Raw genomic sequence first — 27,577 nt, forward strand, 5'->3', positions numbered from 1 at the left:
TTGCCAATTAATGGCTTCCACTAATAAACAGAATCAAGATTTATAACGAAAGATCCAATTCTGCAGTACCAAAACCAGAGCAATTTCCTCCCAGCCTCTTCACCTTTCCTTTTAAAATGTCTGTAGCCGTAATGGCTTCAATCCTTACACACAAAATGCTTACACTGGACCCAAGGGGCACTTTCATGATCACATGAGGGTTTCAGAATGGGGCTCATTTAAAATATCTCCTTTTCTGCAATGCCCTTTCATCCACACTTGTCCTCAAGTTGAAGAATGAGATAGAGGGAGAACCGTGAAGCCCATGAAGGACATTAGAGGATACTCTTCATATGGATATAAACACTGCTGTATGTGCAATAGAATCAGTAGGAAGAATGCACTGGATATTAATTAAGCTATAATATTGATTTAATATCTATAAGATATAAGGCAAAGGATCAGAAGCTCCTCATGTCACTAGGCAAGAATTGTTCAGTCAGTTTGGAAAGGCAGGTCTGTCTCTTAGCTTGTTTATTCCAGTACTACACTCCTAAAAATATCTTTTTTTTTTTTTTAATTAAAACTTCCAATATTCTTTCAGAAAGCCATATAGGCAAAACTTAAACCTTTCCTTTGAGCTGCCATCCCACGCCAGAGAGGCCAGTGGGAATTCTGCCCATGAAAGTGGCTATTTGGGTGGTGCTACCTGGGACTTGACATTCCACAGACTTATGAGGACTATCAGACTCCATATCTAATACTGTGCCTGGAAAAGAGAAGACTTAAGTAGCTAGGAGAAGCAGCAACAGTAAAAATGGATGAGAAACAAAGAAAGGAAGGTTTACTCAAGTCATAGAGGACTTGATGGACAACAAGGCTGTATTTTTCATGCAGATACAACACTGAATGTACACTTTCAGGACATGCCATTCTGAGGCGCTGAATTTCTGCAATCTCCACTCAGTTGAGCTGCAGCTACAAGCAGCCAGATTCCCTGGAATGCAGGATCACTTAAACGTTTGTTTCCTGTGGGCCTCTAGCTATTGTAGTGCAAAATGCAGAATTATTCACACAGACATTTATCCTTTCCTTTTCTTGAGGGAAAAAAAAAAAAAGACACAACTAAATTCTGAGCCAGCGAGAGGGGATGCAAATCCCCTGGTTCTAATGTAGTTCTGCCACAGGTGCATTTGTCTAATTATTTACATAAAATTGAATGAGGAAACTATTCATATCTAAGCATTTGTTGCTGACTTAGCATGTGGCATAGAAAAAGGACAGGAGAGCTGTAAGCTAGACAAAGCTATCAGACATTACAGTTCAGACAACACCTACCTCACTCCAAACCAGCATGGTGCCGAAGATGACCTGTAACCCATCAAAGAAATTGTCTCCTATGATGATGACAGTGGCACCTCCTGTAGTCCATCCTTCACTTGGACTGATGGCTTTGATACATGGTGTAGCTGCTTTTCAACACACATGAAAAAGAGAAGTATTCTGCTGTTAGAACCAGATTTTAATGATGGAAGAATTGAGAAAAATAAAATAAAAAGAGCTTTCATTTTTCCCCCCTTAGTAACACAAGGATTTCAGCAATTGTGTTCTTTTTAGTACCTTTCCATGACCTCCAGCTTCCAATCTTTGGAAGCTTTTTTTATTTTTAATTAATTTGTTTGGGTTTGTTATCCACGTTGAAAAAAATAATAACTTTTATAAGCCTAGAAAAAGGTAATATATTTTATATATAAATACAGATAGATAAATAATAGATCACAGTATGATGAGCAGAGACCAACTGGAAGTTAGAACAAATCTCTACTTTTTTTTGTACACGAAATGCAGAATGCCTGAATTAATAAAACAATCTTCAGAGAGCTCGGTTTATTATCCATCATAACCTAAATTAATCAAGGAAACTCCCAGAAATACTATGCAAAATATTGGCTAAAAAAACCACCAAAGGGTGTAACCCTCACCATTTCTTTACGTTGTCTGCCATCAGATCCAGGTTGTTCTGGTATTAAACCATCCTGCCCTGCATAATGCTGTAGCAACTACAGAAAAAACTTCACAAAGCCAGAAACCACCATCCTGCCACCTCGTCACTCCACTTATGTTGTGTCTACTGGGTAATTAAGAAGTGTGTGCAATGCATTTCGCCTTATTCATACAGTCTGTCACCACTTTCATGAGCCACTTTCTTGGCAACACATGTACTAAGTGCCTCCTGAGGGGATGTTGAAAACTCAAGCAGAACTTAAAGGAGAAAGCTCAAATCTAGGTGTAAGATCATCTGTATTAAGACTATGAAAGCTGAAGCACTGTCAGCTTTATATACTGGTGGGGTAGGGCAATAAAAACATCCACGGGCTGATTCTCCTCCTCTGCAGTACTGGAGTACATCAGAATTTAACTGTTTTGAGCCCAACAGAATAACACTATTGTAAAAACAACCTGAGCAGGCCAAAAAGCACTGGGTAACTCTCAGCTGTTGAGTCTCAGAGTGGCTGTATAGGTTGATGAAAACAAACGGCTCCAACTCAAATGCTACCTACTTCTCCTTGCTAAAATACAGGAGAGAGAATTATGATGCCACATCCTTAGATACTGCTTGAAGTAAAAAGAGCATCTGAACAATTTCATTAGCCACAAGAAAGATACCTTAAGGGGCAGCAAAACTACACCAGTCAGCCTCTGTGCTCAAAAGGCACATTTTTCCTTTTGATGTGAACCACTCCTGAGCTCAGAGAAGAGGCTGGCTCCATGAAAAGTACAAGAGAGGCTGCCATTGCCTGCACTACAGCTACAGTGTCATTCGGGTGTCAGTCAACACAGCTTCATTAGCTGTGCATATATCTGCACATAAACCTCTTCTTGTAAGTTGCTGGCACTTGGCTGTCCATTGCCATTTGGTCAAAAGGCTTGTTTGGTTTGTAATGCTGAATATTTGCTGAAATACTCAAGGGAGAGCTTTCATAAACTTATTAAAGAAGGATATAGTAGGAAAACAGGAGGTATGAAAGTCACCTGCATATTAACACAATCCAAGATAGAACCCTTGCACCCATGAATTACTTAACATTGCTGAGTGGTGGCACAGCCCCTGCCCTGCTTCGCTTTAAACATAAGGACAGTAAATTCATTAATTCACAGAAGCATGCCTTAAAGTGCTCCAAACATAAAGTGCTAAAGAGACACTGTGCATCTTTATGATTATCTAGTAGGGTTCCGCTTGGTTGGAGTTAATGCCTTCCTTCATCCCCTGGGCAGGACAGGCAGCATGAGAGGGAGCTGGGAAGGGAGCTGGTGAGTCACCCTCAGTAGTGTTACTGTGGGCTCTGCTGCAGACTTGCAACACCAGTGATGGAGAGCATTCATGGTGAGCAAACAGACCCTGTTCCCACCTACAAAAGGTTCTAAGCGTCAGGCACAAAGTTTTCCACTACTTCAGCTGGTGGGGATGCCAGCACCAGTGAAAAACACAAACACACACATGCTGAAAAAAAATCATTACTCTGCTTCAAACTTGGCAGAGCACAGCCATTAAGTTTTACATGAGCTAACAAAAGAAACATCCTAACATTACCATCATGAAAATGCAGCGCACACACAGAGGTAACTTCAATATGTTTAATTTGGATTCAAGTTACTTGCATAAAAATGTGCATAAAACCATTGCAAAGTCCAAAACCAAATGCTTTCCTTTCAGCCGAGCTCATAGCAATGGTTCACAATGAAAGCAGCTTTTGAAAATGCCATCTAGCCCTTTCACAGAATCAAACCTTTTCATAAATAAAAAATAAAATCACTTCCAAATTACACTCTTTCTACTATTTCCAGTCAATTGTGGACACACACACCACCATAAAACCCAAAGATAACCATTTTCCCATGTGTTAGAGAATGAGCTACTTTTCTTTAAAGACTATAGGCAACATTTTTTTCCTAAATACCAGTGAATAAAAACTGTTTAAGACCATACCCCATTAACGGAAAACATATGCAGGCTTCAAAATTATAGAATCAATTCATCTTTAAAATGAATGCAAGACACTGTTGTGCCGTTGCCAGTCCCCACCAAAGGTCTTGCTGTTTGTCCTGTGATCTTTGCTGCAGTAGCTACACTACCCTCACTGCAAGGTGTAAGGCTGCATGTGCTGCTTTATGTGTTTGATTCTCATCTTTTATAAATGTTGCACTTCGATGAATCTGCTGGCAACTGCCCAGGACATTTCCGAGGAGGAGGAAAAGTCAGGACTGGGTTTTTTTAATAAGTAAGGCAGTTTTGTATCCGCCACAGGAAAAACCTGAGGAGCAACAAGAGTACTGTGCACTCCCACAAAATGTGGTATTATTTTTCTTTGGGACCAACACAAAGAGCAGTGGAACTTCCCAGCTTTCCTCACGCAGCTCTGTCTTTTATCTTAAAATGCACATCTCTGTAAAGATTGGAAGGGTTGCATGAAGGTGCTTCCCCACAAAGGAATCACAGAATAGAGTCATACAATCACCAAGGTTGGAAAAGACCTCCAATACCACCTAGCCCAACCATCCACCTACCACCAATATTTCCCCACTAAACCATGTCCTTCAGTACATCATATGAATGTTTATAGAACACCTCCAAGGATGATGACTCAACCACCACCGTGGGCAAATATAATCATAGAATCACTAAGGCTGGAAAAGACCTCTGAGATCATCTAGTCCAACCATCCACCTACCACTGATACTGCCTACTAAATCATGTCCCTAAGCCATGCTGATGGCTGCAACCCAAGGACGCCCAAGGAGACATGCTGACGGAGGCATCCAGACTGCTGCCTGTTTTTGGAGGCACAAAACATGTTTATACAATGACCACTTTGTGACAGCTGGTGTTGTTTGGAATGTTGGTCTTACTAAATTCTTTGCACTTCCCAGGCCCTTTCCACGGAGCACCAGGAAGCAGGATGGAAGAATCGGGTACCGTTTGCCAGCATCGGCAGCAGAAACATCAGGAGGATGGCAATGCTATGACCTCAGCTCTATTTATGCCTCAGGTACACACGTCTGGCCAGCACAGGCCCTCAGCTCTTCATACTTCTTCTGTTAACCATCTGGCAACTTTCAAAGCTGTCTGGAAGGTGTTTACTTCTGTGCAACCCTAGAAAAACAGAGCTAGGCAGAATCGTCTTTTCATTGCGGACCTCAATTTTTCTACGTTTTGTTTTGGTCACAAGAGAAATCAAAGTACAGATCATTTTAGGAACAAAGTCCCAGAATCTCCATCCAAAATTAGCTATAATGCTTTTTAACCAAGAAAAACAAAACATTTTGTTTCAAAATATTATCACATCAGATGACATTTTGTAACATCAGGGCATCATTTTTGAAATGGTGTTTTAAAAACAAATAGAAAAAAAAGCTACATCAAATTTGTGTTCTTCTGTAGAACAAAAAGATTTCAGTTGGGAAACCAAAACTTTACTAATGAAGATTGCACAGTAAAAGACTTCAGGCCAGTTCCAATAATGGCAGTGAAGTAGAAGGATGGATAGCATGGACAGACTGTTATTTCAAAGAAGATTATAATAAAAATTCTTATATATCAACATTAAAAAGAAAACAGAACACCAGCTGGGAGCTTGCTTAACTGGAACAAAAAGAGTTTGGTAGCCTAACTATCAGAAAAGTTTTAAATCAATTCTCTGTGGCCTGGTATTAGTCAACACATGCTTTTCAAATTCCACTGGACTAAGGAAAAACCCTTCAGACTGCAGGTGTGGACCTCACACACCTTGGGAAGCTGATGTGGCCACATCCTCCACCCACTGCAGTGGCTCAGTGGTTATGAGCCTTAATGAGCCGCTCTCCTCCTTCGCATACTATCAAGACAAATCAGTGTTGACATCTGACTTATTTTATTACACTGCTACTTCAGTTTTAATTAACAGACATAGATTTTAGAAGGAAGAGTCCCAAACTTATGGAAACCAATAGGAATTTTGCTGCTGCCTTCAAAGCTAAGTTCTCTATCAATAAACTTTAAGGATTTACAGGCTAAAAACTTTAATGAATTTCAAGAGCAATGTCCTTTTCAAGTCTTCACGTTCCCTTAGAATACATGCTGCTAAAATCTTGCCATCATCCATACAAAGGGTGATAGGTACCAACTCAGCAAACTGTGAGCAAGAAGGAAAAGTTTTGTGCTGCGTGTACCAGTGGGTTCCAGTGCTCCTGTGCTCCCCTAGCTACTCATATATCGGGGATTTTTCTTCCTTCAAACGGTGACAATAAAATGATTACCCCTCCACAGTTTAGCATAATGGTTCAGAAACGCTCGTGGCATATTGCAGAGTTAAAGTGGAAATTATTAGGTAGCTCTTCTTTGTTATAATAATGATCACTCCACAAATAAAAGCTCTTCTCCCAAAGGTACTGCAAGGCACAAAATGCTAATTCTGAAGATTATGTGTGCGCTTTTATTAAATATTACTATGCCCTGTCTGTTTGAGGGCTTCACTGCTCTGATTGTTTTATGAGTGCCATGTTAATGTCAGCCCCATCTTGCTAGCAGCAGGCACACATTTTAGCTTTTGTATGAGAGTTGATCAAAGGCCGCGTGCTGAGGGAATTGCTGAGAAAACACGGACAAGCGATAAAAATCTAACAGATTAATTGGTTTAAATTCCATTTCAGAGTGTTGAACTTTGGCTCAGGACACTAATGCTACACTACCAGTCAGGACCTAATTACCACATTTCCAATTTGCCTGTGAACAATGCTTGGAAGAGAGAATAATAACGGTCCTAATAATACTAATAACAATAATAACAAAGCAACAGCAATAACATCCCATAGCTTCCTGTACATGTTCAGCAACCAACTTGTGTGTAGGCACTTGTATGAGGAGATCCCTTCTTCTGGGCATAGCTACCTGCCTCAAACAGCAACTGGAGACAGGAGCTGAGCATCCGAATTCATCAATTTGATGAGCTACTGGTACAAGTCTCCCCCAAACTTAGATCCATAATGAGGGACCCACGTCTATAAACAGAGATAGCTTTTCATCCCCTGACAGAAATGATCTATTCCACTGATAGAAAACAGAGGCGGGGGGAAAAAAAACATATTTACCGCAAAGTTTATGGGTGGCCTTGGGATAGGGGTTAATTGAGCTCAGAGGTACATTTCCACCGAGGTGAATTAGTGGGGTGCACAGCTATCAGCAGGGCTCTGGGACTGCTCTTCTTTAGCTTCTGAAGTGTATTTTCACTGTGATTAATATCCAGTTTGTGCTACTGACTGTAAGAATGACCTCGCCTGCAGTCTTTATCATGAAGTGTGGTTTCATTCTCTATTATTCCATAGATGAGGCTCTGACAACAGTTGCTGCATCACAACAGGATTTTAAATGATGGGGTACATGCTTTTATTTTTCTTCTCTTTGAGGGCATTGTGACATGCAAGGAAAGCTGCATAAAGCCAGTTAAAATTGGGATTCCAGAGAAATTTATAACTCATATTAGAGAAAGTACTGGAGTTAAATTTAATTCTCCTTTTTTTTTTTTCCTACTTTTTTTTCCCCCTTGGATCAAACCTAATTCCAGGCTAACTAAATATATGAGCCACAGATTAAGCCACAGCTTATGGGTCTGATCCTGCAACCTGTTAACCACTTTTCACCAAACTACCAATTTTCAGATCAAGACAAATCAGTATTAAGCACTCAAAACCATGACTTATTCAAGTTGCGTTTCAGCAAACCACTTAAGTGTTTATAAGCCCAGCAGAAGAAGTTGGGGAATAAAGAACTGAATTTTTAAGGCAGTTGAGCAGTGCTCTGAGCAAAACCGTACACAGCTATATAATGAATGTGGAAATGGGTTCTCCCATTTCTTATGGATGCAGTAGTACAAACTGAGATTTCTACAGCTTTTCTGTATTGTCTTATCTACCCTCAGGTCCTCCTGAAATCATGTAGGGGTTGCACCTCTGAGCAGGGCAGCGCTCAAGAACGACTTGAGCCTAAATTTGTCTCCCATGGCATCAGAAGCTGAAGGTGTACACTGGAGTACATCTGATGGACTCCTGTCGGAGTGCTGAAGGCCTTTTTCATCAACACTGCTAGTTTGGCAAAGTGTGTTACTCCTTTAAAAGGAGAGAAAAACACATTTTCTCAAATTATAGCTTAATGTAGGTTTTATATGGGGGAGAGGGGTTGTTCCATTTACCACTGTTTACTGTTGATTCTCCACATTAAGCACTTGAGCAAATTTATTTTATCATGGGAAAAGATGGTTTTGTGTTTGTTTTGTTTCTTTTTTTTTTTTTTTCCCCCAAGACTGAAAATCATCATTTTCCAAATTTTTTCAGTTTGATAAAGGGAACCAAATAAGCAAGGGAGGGCTTTTGGGCTTGCTTTTGGGGGGCTTGGTTTTGTAGTTTGATTTGGTTTTCTTCAGAAATAATTTTCTCTTTCCTATTAAGCAGGATTAGCTATCTTCTGCTGACTTCAAGCACACTGAAAAAGAATGAACTCTACAAATGTGCCAATGCAATGTTACCACGGCAAGTCCAGAGTGGAGCTGTATGCAGCACAAGCAACGAAAAGCAACTGAATTGAAGTTTACCAAACTGGTCTGTATGGGAGACGTCCACAGAACTGACCCAAAGTGTTCATTATGGGTGCTTCAGGGAAAGGGACTGTGGCAGGCTTTTTTTACATATTGTACCAGAGCATTAAGTCTTCATTCTTAAGCTAAACAATGCATTTGCTGTTTATCTTAATAAAGTGATGATCTTCCTGCTTTCCTTTTCCATACCACAGCCTGCTCTCCTATTCTCTCCTGACAATAAGCAGCTGCTGGCAGGAAACAGGGTAACAGAGGTTTCCCCCTCAAGGAGATAACTCATGCAGCTTTATGCAACACAGGCACGAGGATGTAATGCTCCACCGCCCCTTCCTTGTACCATCTTGATATTTGGGACTTTACCATTTGCAAGCTTTAAAGATTACAATGCCCTGCTGAAAATGGAAGCCTCCCTCTGGTTTTGTGACGCCTGCACTGGGTGAAATCACTGAGCCAAAAATACATGCATGGTGCAATCCCTCCAGGTGGGGGGAAGGGAGGGAAGGTTGCCTTTGTTTCTGTTTTCAAGGAGTGAAACTAAAATTATGGGCTGTGATTTTCTGCCTGTTTGGATGCTCAGTTCCCATCACTGAGAATTGAAAATGTAAATGACTTAGTATGATATTCCACCTCTGATCAATACCTAAGCCACTGCCTCTGTTATCCATGTTGATGCCTCAGCTAGCAAAGTTACATTTCACTGAGTCCTCTATGTTTCTCTCCTTCAGAGCATCCAAAGCTTTCAGTTGTTGACCACTGCCTGAAGCATGATTGCATGGAAAAAGGAAGCAATCCTGAATAATGAGGAGTGTGTTGCAAAAAAAACAAAACAAAACAAAAAAACCCCCAAAACCCAAACCGCTCTGCGTTTTACTTACTTAAATCTTTCCATAAAAAATAATAACTGTAATCTCATATAATTGCAAGAGTTGCATGATCATTCATTCTTTTCATGTCACAGAGGAAGTTCTGAAGTTTATTTGTTTGGTTTTGACTTCTGGAGGTACTTCTTGCTTTCCAAAAATTAAGAAAGCAGCGCGAGGTCTCAGCATCTCACTGCCAGTCAGTAAAATTTGACCTCCAAAAGGAAATTCTGTCATGTTTGTTCGGCAAATAATAAATTCTCCAAGAAAAATGTACTGTTGTGAAAACACGTGAAAATTTCATTATTCAACATATAGCTTCAGCCAAAATATATACATACATTAATAATACATATATACTTATTATTGAAATACATATGCTACATCAAGAAGCCTAATAATTTTATTGAGCTTTTTTTTTTTTTATGGAGTGTTCTGACTTCTTATTTCAGAATAAGATTTGCATCTCAAAATTTATTTGAAAGGAAGAAAAAGAAATTTCAAGCCAAAATTTTCGCATTCATCATTTTTGCCCCCAAAGTTAGAAGATCATTACTCCGAGTCGATCACAAAGTGCCAGCTGTGGCTGGCCTTGATCACATTTAGCACTGACACAACTCTTCAGTTCCAGGGCAGCCCCCCTGTTATCTTGGGCAGCGTGTTTGTGCCAAGGACATGCACACACTGGATCAGAAAGAGAAAAAGAGCACCCAAAAATATCACATAGGGCACACAAAACCTTGGAAGTGCTTCCATCTCCACAACTGGCAAAAGACCTACGTACCAACTAGGTGAATGCTGCAGCATTCGTTTCTCCATCAGGGATGGATGGGCATGCTTTGTCCCCACAGAATAGTTCACAACACGTTCCCAAATTAATGCACTTCAGTCTCCATCCAAGGTACAGGAAAGCCACTCACAAAGGGTCAGGAGCAACATTTGTTTCTAAGAGACGGGACACTGAAAGCACGTAGGGCACTATGGTGGGATATATATGCAGAGGACTGCAGTGCTTTATATGAAGGTGTGCTTTAAAAGCTGCATTAGTAAAACAGTGAAAAAATCCTATATCCCTTGTTTCACTTTCAACTACTTCCTATTGATTTATCTTCTGTTGATAAAGTTACAGGGCCCTGCTAAGCCAATATGACTATTTTAAAAACAATAAGCATGTCCAGAAAGGAGACTGCATCTGTTTAAGTGCACTAAAGTTTAAAAATAATTGCACTGATTCAATTCCTGGGTGAGAATGAAGCCAACCTTGCAAATGGAAGCCCAAAATCGTAAAATAAGTCAACCTTAAAAGTATGTCAAAACAAACATCACTGCGTAGCTCGCATACCCCAAACCCTACTGACTGCCTCACTGCTGCTCACGGGGCTCCTGAACCAGAAAAGCCTTTTATAGGATGGGACCCAGCGTTTGCTTAACCTGAGCCCTCTGGCTTACTGTTTTGCTGCATTCTTAACCTAGCCGAAAGGCAGGTGGGCAGGATTTCTAAATTCATGTTTTATTTCATCATTGCTTTGGATTAATTCCCTCTATTTTCTGATGATGCAGAGTGGAATTCAGGGTAACATCATGCAAACCGGGGAAAAAAATTCTTCCTCATCTTCCTTAATAAAACCATAAATCTCCCACAGTAAATCTTTCCAGAGGCAGCACACAGGATTAGACAAAAGCTCCCAGGTCACGACACCTAGTCCCTGAAAGGTGTAACAGTCCCAGCATCATGAGTGCCACAGCAGCACGTCTCAGTGTTCAGAGGCACACAGGAATGTTATGGCCACACTGGCAAGATTTAGCCAAAGATGCTCCGTAATACATAGAAATTATAGTAGATGAAACACGGAGTTCCACCTAAATCAAAATTGTCACTACCCCAAACTAAATATTAGTACTGATTAAACCTAAATCTAACCCCAAAATCAGCCACAAGCCTCCCGCTGCATTACATAAGAGAGATTCTGCACTAATAATTTATTTCATCTGGATAAAAACAGGAGCTCAGACTAAAATTATTTTCGAGCTGAAGTCTCTTTGTTCAGCAGAACTGAGAAAGTCTGCCCACAACAGAGACCTCGAAGTAATGGGACTTTCAGAAACAGAATAGCGAATGCAGAAACGCAAAGCAGTTGTGGCAGAGACAAGGAATGTCTGTAATCCAGTTACTCCAAGGAAAATTCAAGTACCTTAAGATTTCTTATTCCCTGCCTGATTTCTCTCACAATCACAGGCTGCTCCGTGATGCAATTTTCTGGAGCCTGAAAATCATAAAGTAAATATGAACAAGTCTAGTGGAAAATCTCTGGCGCTAATCTTGGCCTGCGTCGTATTTTTAACAGGCACTGAATGTGCGCGCCGGATTATCCAGATGGCCATACAGGAATCATCCTGATAGGATTAAACCTTTGTGCTGAACTCTGCTCCATCTGTTCTCAGAGGTTTGCCTACCACTATCAGAATACGAATGTTCAGCCTATGTCAGCACCGCGGCTGGCAGAGCCTCTTAGCACACATTCACATGTGTACGCACACATATCCTCGAGTACATGATTAGTAACGTGAGATGAAGTTAGTCTGAAGTCTACCGCTAGAGAAACATATTGGTTTTATTATTCGTTTGAAGAGCAAAGTATGCAGCATCTAAATTCAAACAAAAAAAGCACTTCTGTTGTTGTTCTGGGACTTGTTCAATTCATTAAACCATAATACTGCCATAAATTTACAGATGAAGGCATGACTAAATGTAAAGCAGCAAGGCTCTTCATCTTTGAAATCTATTAGCGTGTGAGAATGTATGACACAACTGCACTTTGAAGATATCATGGTTAAATATTCCAGATAAAAAGCAGCAACAACAAAACACATGCGTGCACACAGCGTTGGTAGCTGTTATGTGTGTCCTGATCCAGTCACAGGCCAAGAACAAAAAAGTAATAATCAGTCCCAGTACAAGGAAAGCTTATTCCCATTAATGTTGCTTTCCGTTTTTATTATCTATTAATGACAGTCTACTGCATTCATTATTGCAGCCTGCCAGATGCAGCAAAGATCCATATTCATCATGTGCAGAAACTGTGCTTGGGCTGTCTCGGTGACGGGTTACACAGGCTTGCCAGCACAGACCCACATCCTATGGATGGGTTTCCATGCCGTGGGGCAGGGGAAAAGGTAGGGAATGTGGTGATGCTAGAAGAAAAGCATCCCAGTGAGGCAAAGGCTTCAGCACATTGCTGTCCTGGCCAGAAACATACTACAAACTAATGATTACCTGGGGTGGGAAACAAAGTAGTTTGATCAATACCGTTGTTATTATTATTGTTATTTGGGAGGTTTACTTCAGGAACGCAATATAATGCTCAGCCCATGTTTGTGATGGCAGCGGGACAGTGATGGAGATAAGGTAACATACCCAATTTCAAGCAGAATCCCCATCTGCTCTGCAAAGACTGAGACCCCTTTGTTGTTTCCTCCTCTGTTCTCTGTGCTGTGCTGAATGCAGGGTCAAGCATCCCCTCCCAGCCATTTCGGTTTTACTTGCAAAAACACTGGCATAAAAATATATTTATAGTTCATAGTATCTGTCCAGCAATGACACTACATAAAACCAGCATGCTGAAAATCTGAGGAGTGAATACTTTGGACGCCAGCCTACAAATGCTTAGAGAAGTTGTTCTTTCAATGTGTCTGATAAAGTCATTCTATGTTTATTTATTTCGGGCCATATTCAGGCCTCTTACTTCAGGCATTGCACCATGTGTAATATCAGACTGCAGCTCCAGCTATGTGAGTCAGGCTGCCTAAATCAGCATCCTCTTTCCATTATATGATGAGCAGAAACAGGCAGAAATCTCTGGATGCCTGAAGACCTGGGAGCTCCTTCTTGGCTCCCAACAGTACTGAGGGACCTCAGTCTAGGTAGGAAGCAGCCAGAAGCAGCCCTGTCAGAAATACTATGAAATACTTAGCAGCTGATACTGAACTTTCCAGTGGACACCTCTGTCTGCCTCAATGATGAGAAGGCAGCACCTACAGATCCTTCAAGGTCTTAACTCCAGGAAGGTTTCCTGCTGCATGAGATATTTCTCCCCAGTGGGCTCCTAACAAGTCACTCCACCACAAAGGGTCAAACCTCATCAGATATTACATTTTGCCTCCTCAAAGAGCCCCGGAAGACAAGTGATGCTCTCACCTGAATGCACTGTGACAAAGCACCTCAAACCCCAACAAACTGAAGCCACAGTTTGAATGACTAGCAGCATTATGGTTTACCTCAGAGTTCTGGTCTTCTCTCTCAGCAAAGATCCGATAACACCAAGCCTATGAATTCCATATGCAAGCCTGGGTTTTCAGCAAACAGCAATGTGAGCTGTACTTGCAGTCCCTACAGCAGGGGAGATCCAGCACGTCTACTGCCTTTGCACAGCACACACTGGGATCTCTGTGGGAAACACACATTGCTGTGGCATGGAGTAGGTATAAAAGCTCTGGGAAAGTTCCCCAAAAGCCATAATGACAAGGTATTAACCAAACAAAATTAATTCTGAGTTTCCTTCTCTTGCTAATAGACACTTGAGTAATAATACACTAAAAAGTACATGGATTCGTGCATTATTTGAGATCAAGGTCTTCTAAGCATGCAGTTATCCAGTGGTTTCAATACCACTAAACATCTAAATGAAGCTTTAGGCACTTCAGTGCTTCGGAACTTTGGCTTTGTGTCCCAGAAATTTGCAGAGGATTGCTTTGGAGTATCTACAGTTTGGGTTGACCATCTCAGTGCCTTCCTGCACCTTAACTTTCAGGCCTAAATGCTTAAAGTACTTTTGAGAAATAGATTCAAAATGGAATACTTTAGACGAATTTTTCATAAACCTTTTTCTTGATCTTTTTAATAAACATCCTAACTCTACCCACTTCACTCCATGAGGTCATAAACCAACACTGCTTATGTTACAGTCACTTTCACACTGACGATTTGTTTTGTCACAAAGAGAACTATAAATTCATGGGACGAAGGTGGGAAGCAGAAAGGACTAATTGTGACACACAAAGCTTTCTGGTTATGCTCAGCAAACAGCTTGGGCTGAGATTTTTCAAAACCAGGTTATGAAGTTGTACCACTGGCTTTAATGAAAGCACACTTTCCCCAGCGCGTTGCACTCCTGAAAATCCTGTATTCTGGATTTAGGCCAGACACACTCCATTCCAATATTAATTATTAGCAGCTTTTTTGTATTCTTTATTACTAACATTAATAATTTTCAGATGGCAACTCAGATTAGAAAAACCATTCCAAACAACCCGCTGTGGTGGGTTCCATTTTGTGCAACATTTTCCTGGTTTACACTATTAAATCATTTCCTTGAAAGTAGAGGAGCTTTGTCAAACACTCATTTTGCTGGGGAAACACTCAGCAGGCACCCTGAGACCAACAGCCATAGAGAGACATAAATGATCACACTGCTCTTCCCTCGGTTCAGTGAGAAAACAACCTGAGATGCAAAATTACCGAGTTCATTATTTGTGAAGTGATCGAATCAGAATATTCAACGTTACAGTTAGGTGAGAATCCTTAGATTGCCAGCACTCAGCTGGTTGATATCTCTGGGCATAATGATTACAGAGACTTTTCATAAGCACTGATTGCTTTGGTCTGTTCAAATACTGGGGTGCTCAGTGTGAAATACTTGCAAGTGCCCAGATACCTGCACCATGCTTTGATAATTGTGACCTTTGACAATAAATTCAGATAAATTCTCAAAAAATCACTGGCTCTTGGCCTTCTTGTACAAATCACAGTTCACAAAATCCTCTCCATTGTACTCTGCCCATATCAGTAAGGGAACGGAGTGAAAAAGTATTTCTCCTCAATACAACAAAGATATCCTATAATAAAACACTTAAGGTAGAGGAATTTGCTTAAAAATGATATCAACCCCGTTACAATAACTTAATATCTTGTCATTTACTCGTGCACGTTTTGGAAGGTTAGAAAAATAACATTGGGCAAAACTTCACCTCCATACAGTGTAACATCTAGCAAGCATTTCTATAATCCTAATGTCATTCTTCGCCCCTATGAAGCCATTGTATCAGTGACACAGTGGCCAGCAAAGCAAATTGAAATGTAATGAGTGCTCATTATCTATGAATATTCATTGCCTATTTGGGTGCTGCTGAATGTCCTCCTCTATTGGTAGCTGCGCAGTTTCTGCCAAACAGAGCAGCTAAGGCTTTTCTACATGCACTCTGTACTCCAATTCCTCTGAGACCCGGACAAAAACCTTAAGCCCTCAGAAATTGGTTGGTCCAGCTCTCCAAATAAGAGCCAACTCTCACGGTGTTGGAGAACTTCCATCTGAACTTTTCTCCCTTACCTGCTGTAACAAAATACAGATATTTTTATACTAATCTCTTTCAAATTTTAAGAGTCCCACCTTCTTCCCCCCCCGACCCCCCCCTTTTTTTTTTAAATAATTTTGGGAGCAGAGTTCTGAAAGCTCCTCCGGGAAATTCACCAAATGCATTCTGTCTTCATTCAGGTACTATTTTTCATGAATTCATGACAATCTCGTAACAGTAGAGGGTAACACCGTATCACAGCATGCCATCATTTAGATATTCTTGGGGAAGGGCTAGTTTCTTTTTCATGTGTTTGAGAAGTATTAAGGGCAGCTGTTTATGGGTAGAAACTACCACACCTTCGCTTTTTAAAATCCAGGTGTCTCCAACTTCCATAGTATTTTTTTTTTTCCTTTTCCCATTAGATGTGACACTACGTCCCTGGTACATGACTGTCAAGTAGGAATCCTTTCTAACTGAGACAATTTGGAGTACCCAAACCTGCCTATTCAGGAAGCATTACTATGGCCATTATGTAAAAACAACTCTTTCAAAAGGCTAAAATATTTCAGATGGTTTCTCTTAAGTCTCCTGTGCCACGGCAGCAGCAGCATTGGTACGTCCATATTATGAGACTATGTTTAAATAATGAAAATATTCACAAACTCAAATCTCCAACTTCACAGAAGACTTAAAGCCTAATGGCAAAACTGAAATTCTGGACTCTGCATGCACAAACCAATCATTAAAAATCTCTTCTGGAAGATTTATTTGTCTTTTCATTTATCCTCAAACTAAAAATATATTTTGGAATATCAAAATTGCTGCCACCAGATAGTCTAAACTTTTAAGCATCTCTCTTCAACGCCTGATTTATGACCCAGACACATAGAAGATTTTCTGCTTTCTCTTTGATGCAACTGGCTAGGAGGAGGGCAGCTCCATCCACCCGCCAGTTCTTGTGAAATTCTCAGTAACTTCCAAGAGGAAGCAGGGACACAGGGCCTGCAGACAGCAACACTGCTCTGGAGAGGACTGCAAAAATTCATCAGAACAATTCAGTGGGGCACAATGTAGTTAACGCGTTTTGGAGCTGTGTGAATCAGAGCTCTGCTGTGTTTTGCTAACCTGATGGACTGCGTTTTCACTCCCGAAGGGACCGTTGTGATCACACAGCCAGGGATCCCATACAGCACCAGAGAGCCTCACCCCACAAATCCTAAGTGAGCAATTGCACAAGCCCATAACCTTTCCCTGACCTGATACACACCATTTAAGAAGAGACCGGGTCTTGATTTCATATCTGCAAACTTCACAGAATCTGCCACAGCTTTGGCAACTTGTTTCACCGATCCATAGTGCTAAAATCTTGTTGAGAACCATATTTGAGTCTTTATTTCTCTACCAATTCTCTAAAGTGTAGCACCTTTCTGGTTATGTTTTGTCTCTTCAGAGGGACTCTAGCTCCATCTGAGTACACAAACTGGACTAATCCACCCCTCATGTGTTCACTTATATTGGAAACATGCAGTCAGACCACAGGGCAGTGAAGAGGTTAATATTATACATTCAGTGAGGTCAAGCTCCAAGAACACATAACAAGCCATTATGTAAAAAATTGCCTGAATTTATGAGTCACTGCATTTATGAAGGAGCCGATATGAGAAAGACAACTTGGCAAAAGTGAAGAAAATTATTTCCAGCTTGAAGTTTTGAAATCCTTCAGTATATCAAGGCTCACTTGCTGTTATTACTATCCATGTTGTGCAATGTTCTGAAAGTCACATTTTTTCCCCTTGTGTACACATTGAGATGTCCAACAACCCAAGGTATTCCTCCCTCATAGAAAATAAATTAGAAAGCAAACATATCACAGAATAACAGACAAGATCCCCTCAAGAAGAGTGGTAGAATCCTAATATTTTTTTTCAATATTTTCCTTCTAAATAATAAATCAAGCCAACTGCATTTCTCTACATGGAATGATATCGTGCAGAAAAAGCCTGTGTGTTTATGTTTTTCAGATAATCACAAAAACATTCCTAAGTGAGGCAGTAAGATTTAACAGGTGCCTCCCTCCATAGATGCAGTGAAGCAAAATGAAAGTTCCTTTGTTTAAGCTTGGTTGGTTTGTGAATGCAGTATCCCTAACTGTGATTAAGAAGTTGGACCTACACCATCTGAGTGGTAAAATGTAATAAATTTTGCAGATTAACCCTCTTTCTCAACTTCCTAATATTTTTGCCTTCAGTCAGTATTCTGTCTTATATTAACAACTTAATCAAGCATGGACATGTGCAACATCAAGGGATTCAAGGTCAAATTGAAATAGAAGATCAGGAAAAAACTTCCTTTTTTAATGAGCTGAATAGAGAAATGTACAGTCAACTTAGAACACAGAGATATTTTTTTTCTTTCAGATGTAAAGATTCAGTGGCAAATTTGAGCATGCGCCTCCAATATTATCTGAGATTGCCTGGGTGGCCAAGATTGGCAAGAAAAGCTCCATAAATGCCCTACTGCTGAGGAAAGGGCTTATCCAATGTACACAGCTGAAGCACAGCAACTACTGCTCTTCATTAACTGTACATTTTGCACCTGCAGATAGCAAACAGTCTGAATCATTCATTACCATTATCATGAACTGAAACAACATAGTGAAAGCTTATGGCCTCACATGCCATAATACATAGACCAAATAATGTAGCCATTATTTCCACAAGGCAGCCATTAATAATGGCTTTGTTATATATTGATCTGTTTCAGATAGACATGGATAGATTTATATATATTGCATGCTAAAACAGTGGCGGGGCTTTAGAAATCATGGTTGTCTTTGCTTCCATCAGCACACAATAGTACCACATCTCATAGTTTTTTCCTATTTCTACCTTGAATCTTTCCTCTTTTGCTGCTGTCGAGCTAACTCAGAGGCAAACCACCAGCAAACCCCATCACACCCAGTGCTCTCCTACATAGGAAGAGGAGGAAGGGGAAAAAAAGAAAGAAAGAAAGAAAGAAAGAAAGAAATCAAACTGTCCCTTTAAAATAACAAGCATTTAAACTGCTTGTCAGTCATCTTCCTGACAAGGCCACTTGAATGTATTCAGGAATATTTGCATAAATGCTCACAGCGAGTTCACTGTGGCAGCTAGCACTAATGGTACATAAAGTAATTTAGTCACTTTTCTTAGGCATCCTGTCAGGGTGATAAGCACCCCCTTCTTTGCCTTGTTGCATATTAGATCATTAGATAATAAAGTGTTAGAGCATGCAAACTGACAGGGTCTCAGGGACTATCATTTTTCGAGGGCACTGCATTCTGCCAGTGAGGAAAAATAATACAGAAAGTGATGCTGCAATTGTCTTTACATTCTTGTAGAGTCATTGAAAGACTTGGGGGAAAAAGAATTTTTACTTTGTGGTGATAAGAGAGTTTTAACCGGAAACTTTGCAGACATCTGCAGTGGTGGACTTCATGCTGGTTAACTTGAAAAGGGTTATTGCAAACCCTGTCAGAATTGCCCCTTCCATAAGCTAGTCACTTAAATTGCACTGGAAAGGTTTTCCCTTTAAAATTGACACCCTGGAACGAACTACAAACTGAAACATATTCTAATGGTTGGGGCCTGCTGGCTCTTCTCTATACATCTTACTATATGTGCACAATTTATAAAGGTCAACCACACCAGTCTTCTGGTTTACCATAAACATAAAACAAGTGAGGATCCAACTATTTGTGAATGTAAAAGTGATAATTACAAAAACCACAAGATTGCTGTGGCTTACCCTATTTATACCACACAGAGATGTATGAAATAATTGGCCTGTGCCAGCTATTAATCTTCAAAGATACAGAGACATGCTAGAAAAAGGAACTTTACTGGCTGGCAAGCAAGATATAAATAGAGATGTGTCGGATGTCCCAAAAATAATCCAGGCTACCTGCTAATGAAATGGTAAGAACCCAAATGTGGAGATACCAGGCCCCTGAGTGGCTCAGCAAGTAAAGCTTCCTTTCTAGACTTTTGGCATCCAAAGTCTTTTTTTGGTGTCACGTAAACTGCAACTCCATAGTTCAGAGCAGTATGTCCCACTGCAGCTTTGTGAGGAAAAATAAGCTGGGTATCACCAACCAAAGCAGGCAGCCAGCACATTTTCATACGTTCTCTCTCCCCTGTCCCAGACTTTGTGCTCTCAAAGTCAGGCATTCATCACTTTTGTGATCAGACAGTTGATTTAAAGAGTCAAATATCTAGAAAAGTACACATTTGGTCAAGGACATACCAGAGTTAAACACCAGCATTTCAAAACCTACAATCAGAAGTTGCTCAGCAAAGCAGCAAACCAGAGACAAACAAGCCACGACTCTGGTAGTTTCCAGTTTACCATTTACAAACTCTGTTCAGGGCAATCTGCCCTCCCCTCAGGGAGGCAGGAAACTGGAAAGAGCAAAGACAAACAAGCTGTCTCTTCTACTTACACTCGAAGATATTATTCAAGATAAAAATTGCAAAACCGAGGATAAGAATACACTTAGTGACTCAAAGTAAAACTAAAAATTTATTTCAGTGAAGGAAACTCTCATCTGTTCCAACAGGTCTGAAGTTCTTGGTGGTTGCCCAAAATTCAACAACATTAAGCCCAGTTGAGACTTTTCCCACTTTTTCTCATTCAGTTAAGTGTTTTAGACATTCAATAGTGACATTTAAAACACTTACTGGATTTCTTTTCTTTTTTTTTCTTTTTTTGCATCTCTTGGACACAAATATGCATAGAATTCCTGGAGAGTTGGATTGAAGGATTTAGTTTAAAATGAAAGGCTCCACCAAGCCTTTGGGGAAAGTGTAATTTTGTAGGACGGAGGTTGCATTCAAAAGTAAGAATTTATTAGTGGTGGCTTTATGAGGTTGCTTGAGAGGTGCCTGAGAAACTAGATTAGAAAAATCACCTTTCCCGAAATGTACATATGGAGATAGTTTGCAGATGTTGGCTTTTAATAGCTGCACGATATCCAAGTTTGTGTAACTATGCAAGCAGAGTATCGTCTTTTTTCTTTTTCCACCCCCTTCTTTTTTGCCGATAGAATCCTTCAGGTAGACAGGAGAGGGAAGAAGGGAGATGTAAGTGAGGATTTTATGATACCATGCATAGAAACACGAACTTCACAAGTGTGAGAAAGTAAGCATTGTGTTGACCAAACTTATACACTGAGAGGACTGCAAGGGGGAAAAGAGATTGCCACTCTAGTAGGAATAAGTGAAAAATAAGAGGTTTTTGAAAGGCCAGACTTCATGGAAGGATTACAAAGTTGAATGCGGCAAAGTTTCTTTTCCTAATGTTCTGCCTCCTGCTAATTAATAAAGACAGAGTTCGAACATTCTTTGTAAAAATTCAGCACAAATTATGACAGTGGTTTGTTTATTAAATTAGGTTGTTGGCAGGATGAAAAAAAAATTCTATAACATGAATTATAGCTGAAAATGGCTCATAGCCTACATAAAAAGTTAGAGCTAAATAAATACAGATGTAAGTTATGTTTATATAATGAGAAACGCTGCTGAGCTAAGAATTTTAGGTTGGTAAGTGTGAATTACAGACCTGATTCTGCAAACACTTATCAATACCCTCAACTTTACTGACACAAGAAGCCTCATTGATCCCAACAGGACCATATGTGCACATAATCTTAAATATATGCATAAGTACTTGCAGGACTGATGCTCGAAAGCATGAACAGAATAGAAAGCTATTTCCACAGGAATCCACTGAGTAGTAGAAACTCTCACATTTACCCATTTCTTGCTATTAATAATTTCTTTTAACATGTCTAGTGACTGTTTTTCTGAGTGGCATTCACTTTCCTGGAGAAAATTTTATCTGCTTTCTTCAAACTCTGGAAAAATCTATTTAATTATTCATCAGATCCTTGGCAAATATTTGTGGAACAAACCAGCATAAAAGGACCAGTGCCTTCTACATTCAACTTCAATAGAAACCCCCATCTCCTAGAGGGCGCAAGCACCTACTGAATTAGGATTACAAACAGCTTTGAAGACAAAGAAATATTCTTCCAAGCTGGAACAGGGAGAGGAGAGTGAAATGCCCTTTGGTATTAGTCTTTTATTTGTCTGGTTGGGGGGTAGGTTGTGTTGTTTTGTTTTGTTGGGGGGTAGAGAGTTGTGGTTTTTTTGTTTTTTTGTTAAGTTGGTTTTCTTTTTGTGATTTGAGTTTTTTTTTGTGGGGGGGATTTTGGGTTTTTTTTTTGGTTTTGTTTGTTTTTTTGTTTTTTTGTTGGTTTTTTTTTTTTCCCCAGCAGCCGTCATCAACTTTGAGGACAAAGAGCAAGACAAAATGTTAATCAACTCCAGATTTTTCAAAGAGCATTCACACTCAACAACTCCCATTTTAAGCACCTACAGTAAGCACCAGATATTATCTTCCAGGACCAGTTGATCTTATGGAAAAGATTACAGTTTCCCAGGCTGCTTCCAGCCACATTGCCCCCTTCCCACCCTTGCTGGTGCTCCCTATGCTTTCAGAAAAGCCAGCCAAACTGCCTTGCGCCACTTCTCCTTCAACTTTTTCAGCAAAACAAGCTGGACTGGCAAAGAGTTACTGTTGAAACTGTTTAAGAGAGATGAACTTCTTCTGATTGAAGGAGGCTAAAGAGCAATCAGACTATCATCTAGGCTGGCGTGTCTATGGTAGAGAATAGCCTCCAGTACAGAGGAAAGACCAGCAGCTGTGGCACGTATGGAACAAGAACTGTCTCAACTGGCACAGCTGGAGCCAGAAGAGAACATTTGTCCATGGCTTGAGTAAGCATAGCGCCTTCCAAAACGGCCTCTGCTTTCATTTGCAACAATCCAAAGGAACAACTGGATCTCCTAAAGAGTTCTGCAGTCTATAGGAATGAGTAATCCAATCCTGAATTTGGGTACTGAGCACTTCAGCAATAATGTAACATCCATTGCATGCACAGTCAGAAACCAAACCAATTTGGAAAAGGTCAATTTTAGTTGCTGAATAGACACAACTACCCCTCCCCCAAAAAATCACCATGCTTCACTAACACAAGGAACAGATTCTGCACCCATGTTTGCCTACCAGTTTGTCACTTCACTACATTTTGTGCTGACCTACTTGAAAAATTCCAGTTTTGGTCTGGAGAACCATCTTTTTAAAGCAGGGGTCAGTCTCTTTTAGGTATCCCAATCCCAAAGGCATTGATCATAACATGACAACTTGAAACCAGCAGTCAGAGACAGAAACCAAATAAATCTGCATTTAAAGTAGCAATGCCAACCAATGAAAATGATATGCCTACCATGTTCCAGATAAGAAGGCGTACCTTCCGAAGGATCGAGTCTTCGAGCTCTCCGCCCATGCTTGGAATTGTTGTGCACAAACATATTGTCCGACACTGCCAACACATGGCCATCAACATTGACTGTTGTAGACACCACAACCTGCAAGCACAAGAGTAAAACGGAGGAACATTTTGACGTATATGAATGTTTTTTAAGAAGCACAGAGTGTAATAAACTCAGTTAAATAAATAACAGCTGGGAGCTGTAGAAAATTGCATAGCTATTTCAGATAATAACTGGTGCTTATGCTGTACAAATCTAACAAGAGACACTATTGATGAGTGGGTCTTTGGCATCGAAAGCTTTTGATGCAGTTTTAAGTCAAATTGCAGAGTTTGTAGCTGAATGGCAGACAGCGCACCGTTAACTATCATTTTAACAAGAGGATCTTTATTAAGTATTTTTCCCACATGTACAAGGGCAGCTGTGTTTCACCCTAAATTATCCTTCAGTTTCCATGCTGAAGTAGATAGAGCTGTTGACACTGCAAATGAGAATCAATTCAGAATAAAAGAAAACAAAAGTGCATTTTGTGAAGTTGCCATTAGACTTGCCATGTTCCTCCCCAGACAAACCTGCACTCTCACTCCTCAGTACAGTTACCACAGGTTGCTGGACTGGCCCAAATTTCTCCTGAGCTCTATCTCAGTGAGTACACATAGGTGTGTTTGTATATGCACGCACGCTTGACAGTGGGGACTTGATCTGGGGAACACAACCCTATTCATCCAGTGCTAGTATTATTTGTATTCACCAACTTATCTCCATGTCAACAGCTCGGTTTGAGGCAAGGGGAAGGAGGTGGAGGGGCACTACCCTGGAAGCAGATTCCAATGCTTCTGTTCCATGGAGTGGCTCAGGGTGGGAAAGGAGCTGCACTGGAGGGGAGAAAATGGTTATGCATTGGAATCAGAGTTAGGAGAGCCAACTGCTCAGAGGGACCTCTCAGCCTTGAAGCTCAGAAGACACCATCCAAGCGGAAACCCCCGTTCATTTTCAGGGCACCTGAGCCACAAACTGTAGTGGAGGAAACCAGGGGGTGGAGAGGGCGAGATCCAGGCTGAGCCACCAGCTTACCACCCTGGGTCTCCATCCACCATATTTCAGCTGTGCAACATCACAGCCTTGGTCTTCATTAAGCTGCCCTTCCAACACCTTTTTCCACCCCCCAGAAAAGCATCATTTCCAGAGCTTTACTCCACCCAACACTTTGGCCCTCAGCTGGCTGCCAGTTTGCCAGGAGCGTGCGCTGCCTTCAAGAACTTCCACTAAAACAATACGAAGAAATGACCTACACTTCTCCTTACATTAAGCGGGGAAAGGGATTAAAAACTGAAACCCACAGAGATATGTTTATTCATGCGACCTCTTACAACCAAATATAATAATTGTCTGTTAATTGCAGTTTCAGCTCCCACCTCATGCTTCGACATGTGAAACAGCAATCAGCAGCTCCTGTTTAATCCACCTATTATGTTGACTAATTAACTTTGCTCGACAGTTTATTTCTTCCTCCATTATCAGCCCCTGTCAGCCGCAAGCACACTGCCGCAAAGGGGGACCTCAGCCCTTTTGATTGATCACCGATAGATTGACATGCAGATTAATTTAATTAGAATCACCTCACTTGAGAAATGAAAGACAATGGCAAGGGGGCTAATAGATCTGCTCTTATAATGAGGCAAGCCTCCAGAGCTGCGGCAGAGGATTTCTGATTTATTTTGTTGAATTCCCCAGTCGCTCTGAAAGGCTCTTGCTTTAATTGTTCTTGGTTTTGAGAGGCTTTAGCCTCTGAAGAGGTGAAATGCTTTACAAAGATTGGCAAACATTGCTTCAACTCTCTTAGGAAGCTGCTGCCTCTCAAAGTTGGTCAAATGGGGACACTTAAAGGATCGCTTACAACAATTCAATTTCATTACTTGGATTTAAAAATTTTAGACAAAAAAATGTTCACCTATTACTGACCACCTAGAAAATACATAAAAACATAAAGTAAGCAAAGTTGCTAAGCTGGCAGTAGGTAATTCCAAAGTTTTGCCTTAAAAAAGAGAAATACAAAAGAGAATATTGTACATCTAAAGGATCTCAAAACTGTCCATCAGAATGGCATTCCAGGCAATAGATTTTGTATGTGTTTTAAGTGAAAGATATTAAAATACCAAATAAATGATTCAAGAGCTCTTACGGATGGAAATTTGGGGAAGAGAAGGCACCAAACAGTAGGCACAGTAAGTAAGTTCTTCTCAAATCAAACTAGGGGGGAAAAAAATGGCAAAAAAAAAAAAAAAAAAAGCCCTATATATAAAATTCCAAAAGGGATTTCAAAAGTAATTTATTCTTTGCATTCCTGAGGGATAGAATAAAGTTTATGACATTTTCAATAAAATATGATCCTATATAGTAAGTGGCTGAGGGTTTGCGATCTTATTTGTGCACTTGCAACCACTGTCAGTTCTTTGCAACTGGGATTTGGAGCCAAATCCTTAGCTGGCACTGCTTGTCATAGCTCCATGATTTATACCAGTCTCTTATCTTCTTCTAGGAATCTACTAAGTTGCATACAAAAACAGATAATATTGCAACTGATAATAACGGCCACAACCTGAAATACAGCCTCCATTACAAAAAACATATGGGAACATGCATACTTTGCACTGGAACTGATCAATCCTATGCTGAAAGCCAAACTTCTGAACGTTTTGAGAAATGAGGATACTAACAGTTCAAGAACAACAACAGCAAGGCAGATCCCAAACCTCTGAAACGTGTATGTAAGCAGCTGTCTCTATCCGTGTGCCTTGCTAGGGAAGAACTAAATGAAATAATTTGTGAGGTTGCTTTTATGGGACTAAAACTCCATTCAGTTTTTCCCCTTCATGTTTCTGAAATTGTTGATGCAACAGATTTTGAATTACTTAACAGTGCCTCCCTACCTAACCCCTGAACAGAGTTTGATTTACTATGAACAGATCACATTGGTGCAGTTCGTCAGTGTCGTTAGCAGAAGATACTGTAAAAGGAATCCCCAAGAGAAAGTGTTTCCAGTCTGAGGAAATGCATTAAAAAAAAAAAACACCAAAAAACAGTGGTTATTCTTATGTGTCTGAAGAAAAAAAATACTGCACCTGCAAGAAACAGCAAATACTGTTTAATACTTAAAACACAAAATCTCGTTAACACAAGAATACTGAGCATACAGTGCACTAACAAAATATTAATACCTCTAATGATTAATAGGGAAAAAATACAGCTTGAATTTTGTGTGCTATAGTTACATACTTGGACTGCTACAGAGCACTTACATACTTACAAGTTCTACTCATATTTTTTAATCTAAAAAAATACTACACTCTCCTCATCTTGATTTTGAAACGACTGGGACATGTTCAAGTCAAAGCACACGCTAAACCTAATTTGTGGAGAAATCATAAAATTAGGGGGAGGGGAGAGCCAAAGTAGATGTGGAATGGCCACTGAGGCATCCTAAAACACAGACCATAGCAAGAGGGAAAGGCACACTACAGTTTAATAAATGATTAATGAGGTGCTGACACATTAATGTAAGCACAGGGACAACCAGGCCTGCCAAATCTCAAACCTTTCCAAATTTTGTCAACAAAACACAGTTTTAATTTGGGACAGGCAAACACGGAAAACGATTTTGAGCTTTAGCTTCAGCCCTTCATAGATTTTGAATTTAAATCCTGTATCAACACCAGGGGAGACAGGGGTATGAAAGAAACACATTGGTTTATAACTTTGTTCAATGAAGTTGGCACTATCAACGGCATTAACGTATCACGGCTCTGTGAATTATTCTGCCTGCCATTAAATAGTCCAGTTGTGAATGCTTTGGGGCTTAGTTTAAAAAAATATTCTGAGATCAGGAGCCTGTAGATCAAGCTATTTATCCACGTTTAGCACTCAGCTCGTTTATTTGTTATGGTACCTCACCTAATATATCAAAATTAAGCATTGCATGACTCCTCATTTTTAACCACAGCCCATTAAGCTTCACTAACTGATTAAGACATAGCATGTTCCTTGTGCTTTCAATTTTCTCCAGCGTATGTTGAGGGCTCTGATATTTTTGTGATGTCCCCAACATCCAGAGGCAAAGGCAGAAAAAATCTGATTAAGACGATTTCCAGATTTAAAGCACGTCATTAGTGTAAAACCTGTAACTCGTGCATTTGCTGCTCTTCTGAAATCTATGCAGAAACGGCTTGAGCAATGCATCTTTATTTTCATCACCACTTGGTGACCTCTTCCTACAATATCTTCTTTATCCTAATAACTAGAAATTACTCTCAATTTAACAAGACACTTAAAAATGTGCCTAACTTAAAGCACATAAGTACAACATATTCAGTCATTTTGCTCACGTGCATGA

At 40.2% G+C, this 27,577-nt stretch overlaps 1 protein-coding gene across 10 annotated transcripts in view; it reads right to left on the reverse strand.

Moving 5' to 3' along the window:
• The window catches only part of EBF1 (EBF transcription factor 1), a 266,492-nt gene that overhangs the window by 70,051 nt on the left and 168,864 nt on the right, over positions 1-27,577 (reverse strand). For 5 of the 10 annotated variants that reach the window (XM_052684473.1, XM_052684468.1, XM_052684470.1 and 2 more), the window contains 2 exons: positions 23,142-23,283; positions 1,318-1,451 (listed from right to left, as the gene is read on the reverse strand). In XM_052684473.1, coding sequence (XP_052540433.1) covers positions 1,318-1,451; positions 23,142-23,283 — 276 coding nt within the window. The remainder of the gene's footprint in view (positions 1-1,317; positions 1,452-23,141; positions 23,284-27,577) is intronic. The other 5 variants (XM_052684475.1, XM_052684472.1, XM_052684474.1 and 2 more) reach the window with 3 other exon arrangements.

The sequence above is a fragment of the Tympanuchus pallidicinctus genome, unplaced genomic scaffold, assembly GCF_026119805.1.
Source record: "Tympanuchus pallidicinctus isolate F22 unplaced genomic scaffold, pur_lepc_1.0 scaffold21, whole genome shotgun sequence".
Classification (NCBI taxonomy): Eukaryota; Metazoa; Chordata; class Aves; order Galliformes; family Phasianidae; genus Tympanuchus; species Tympanuchus pallidicinctus.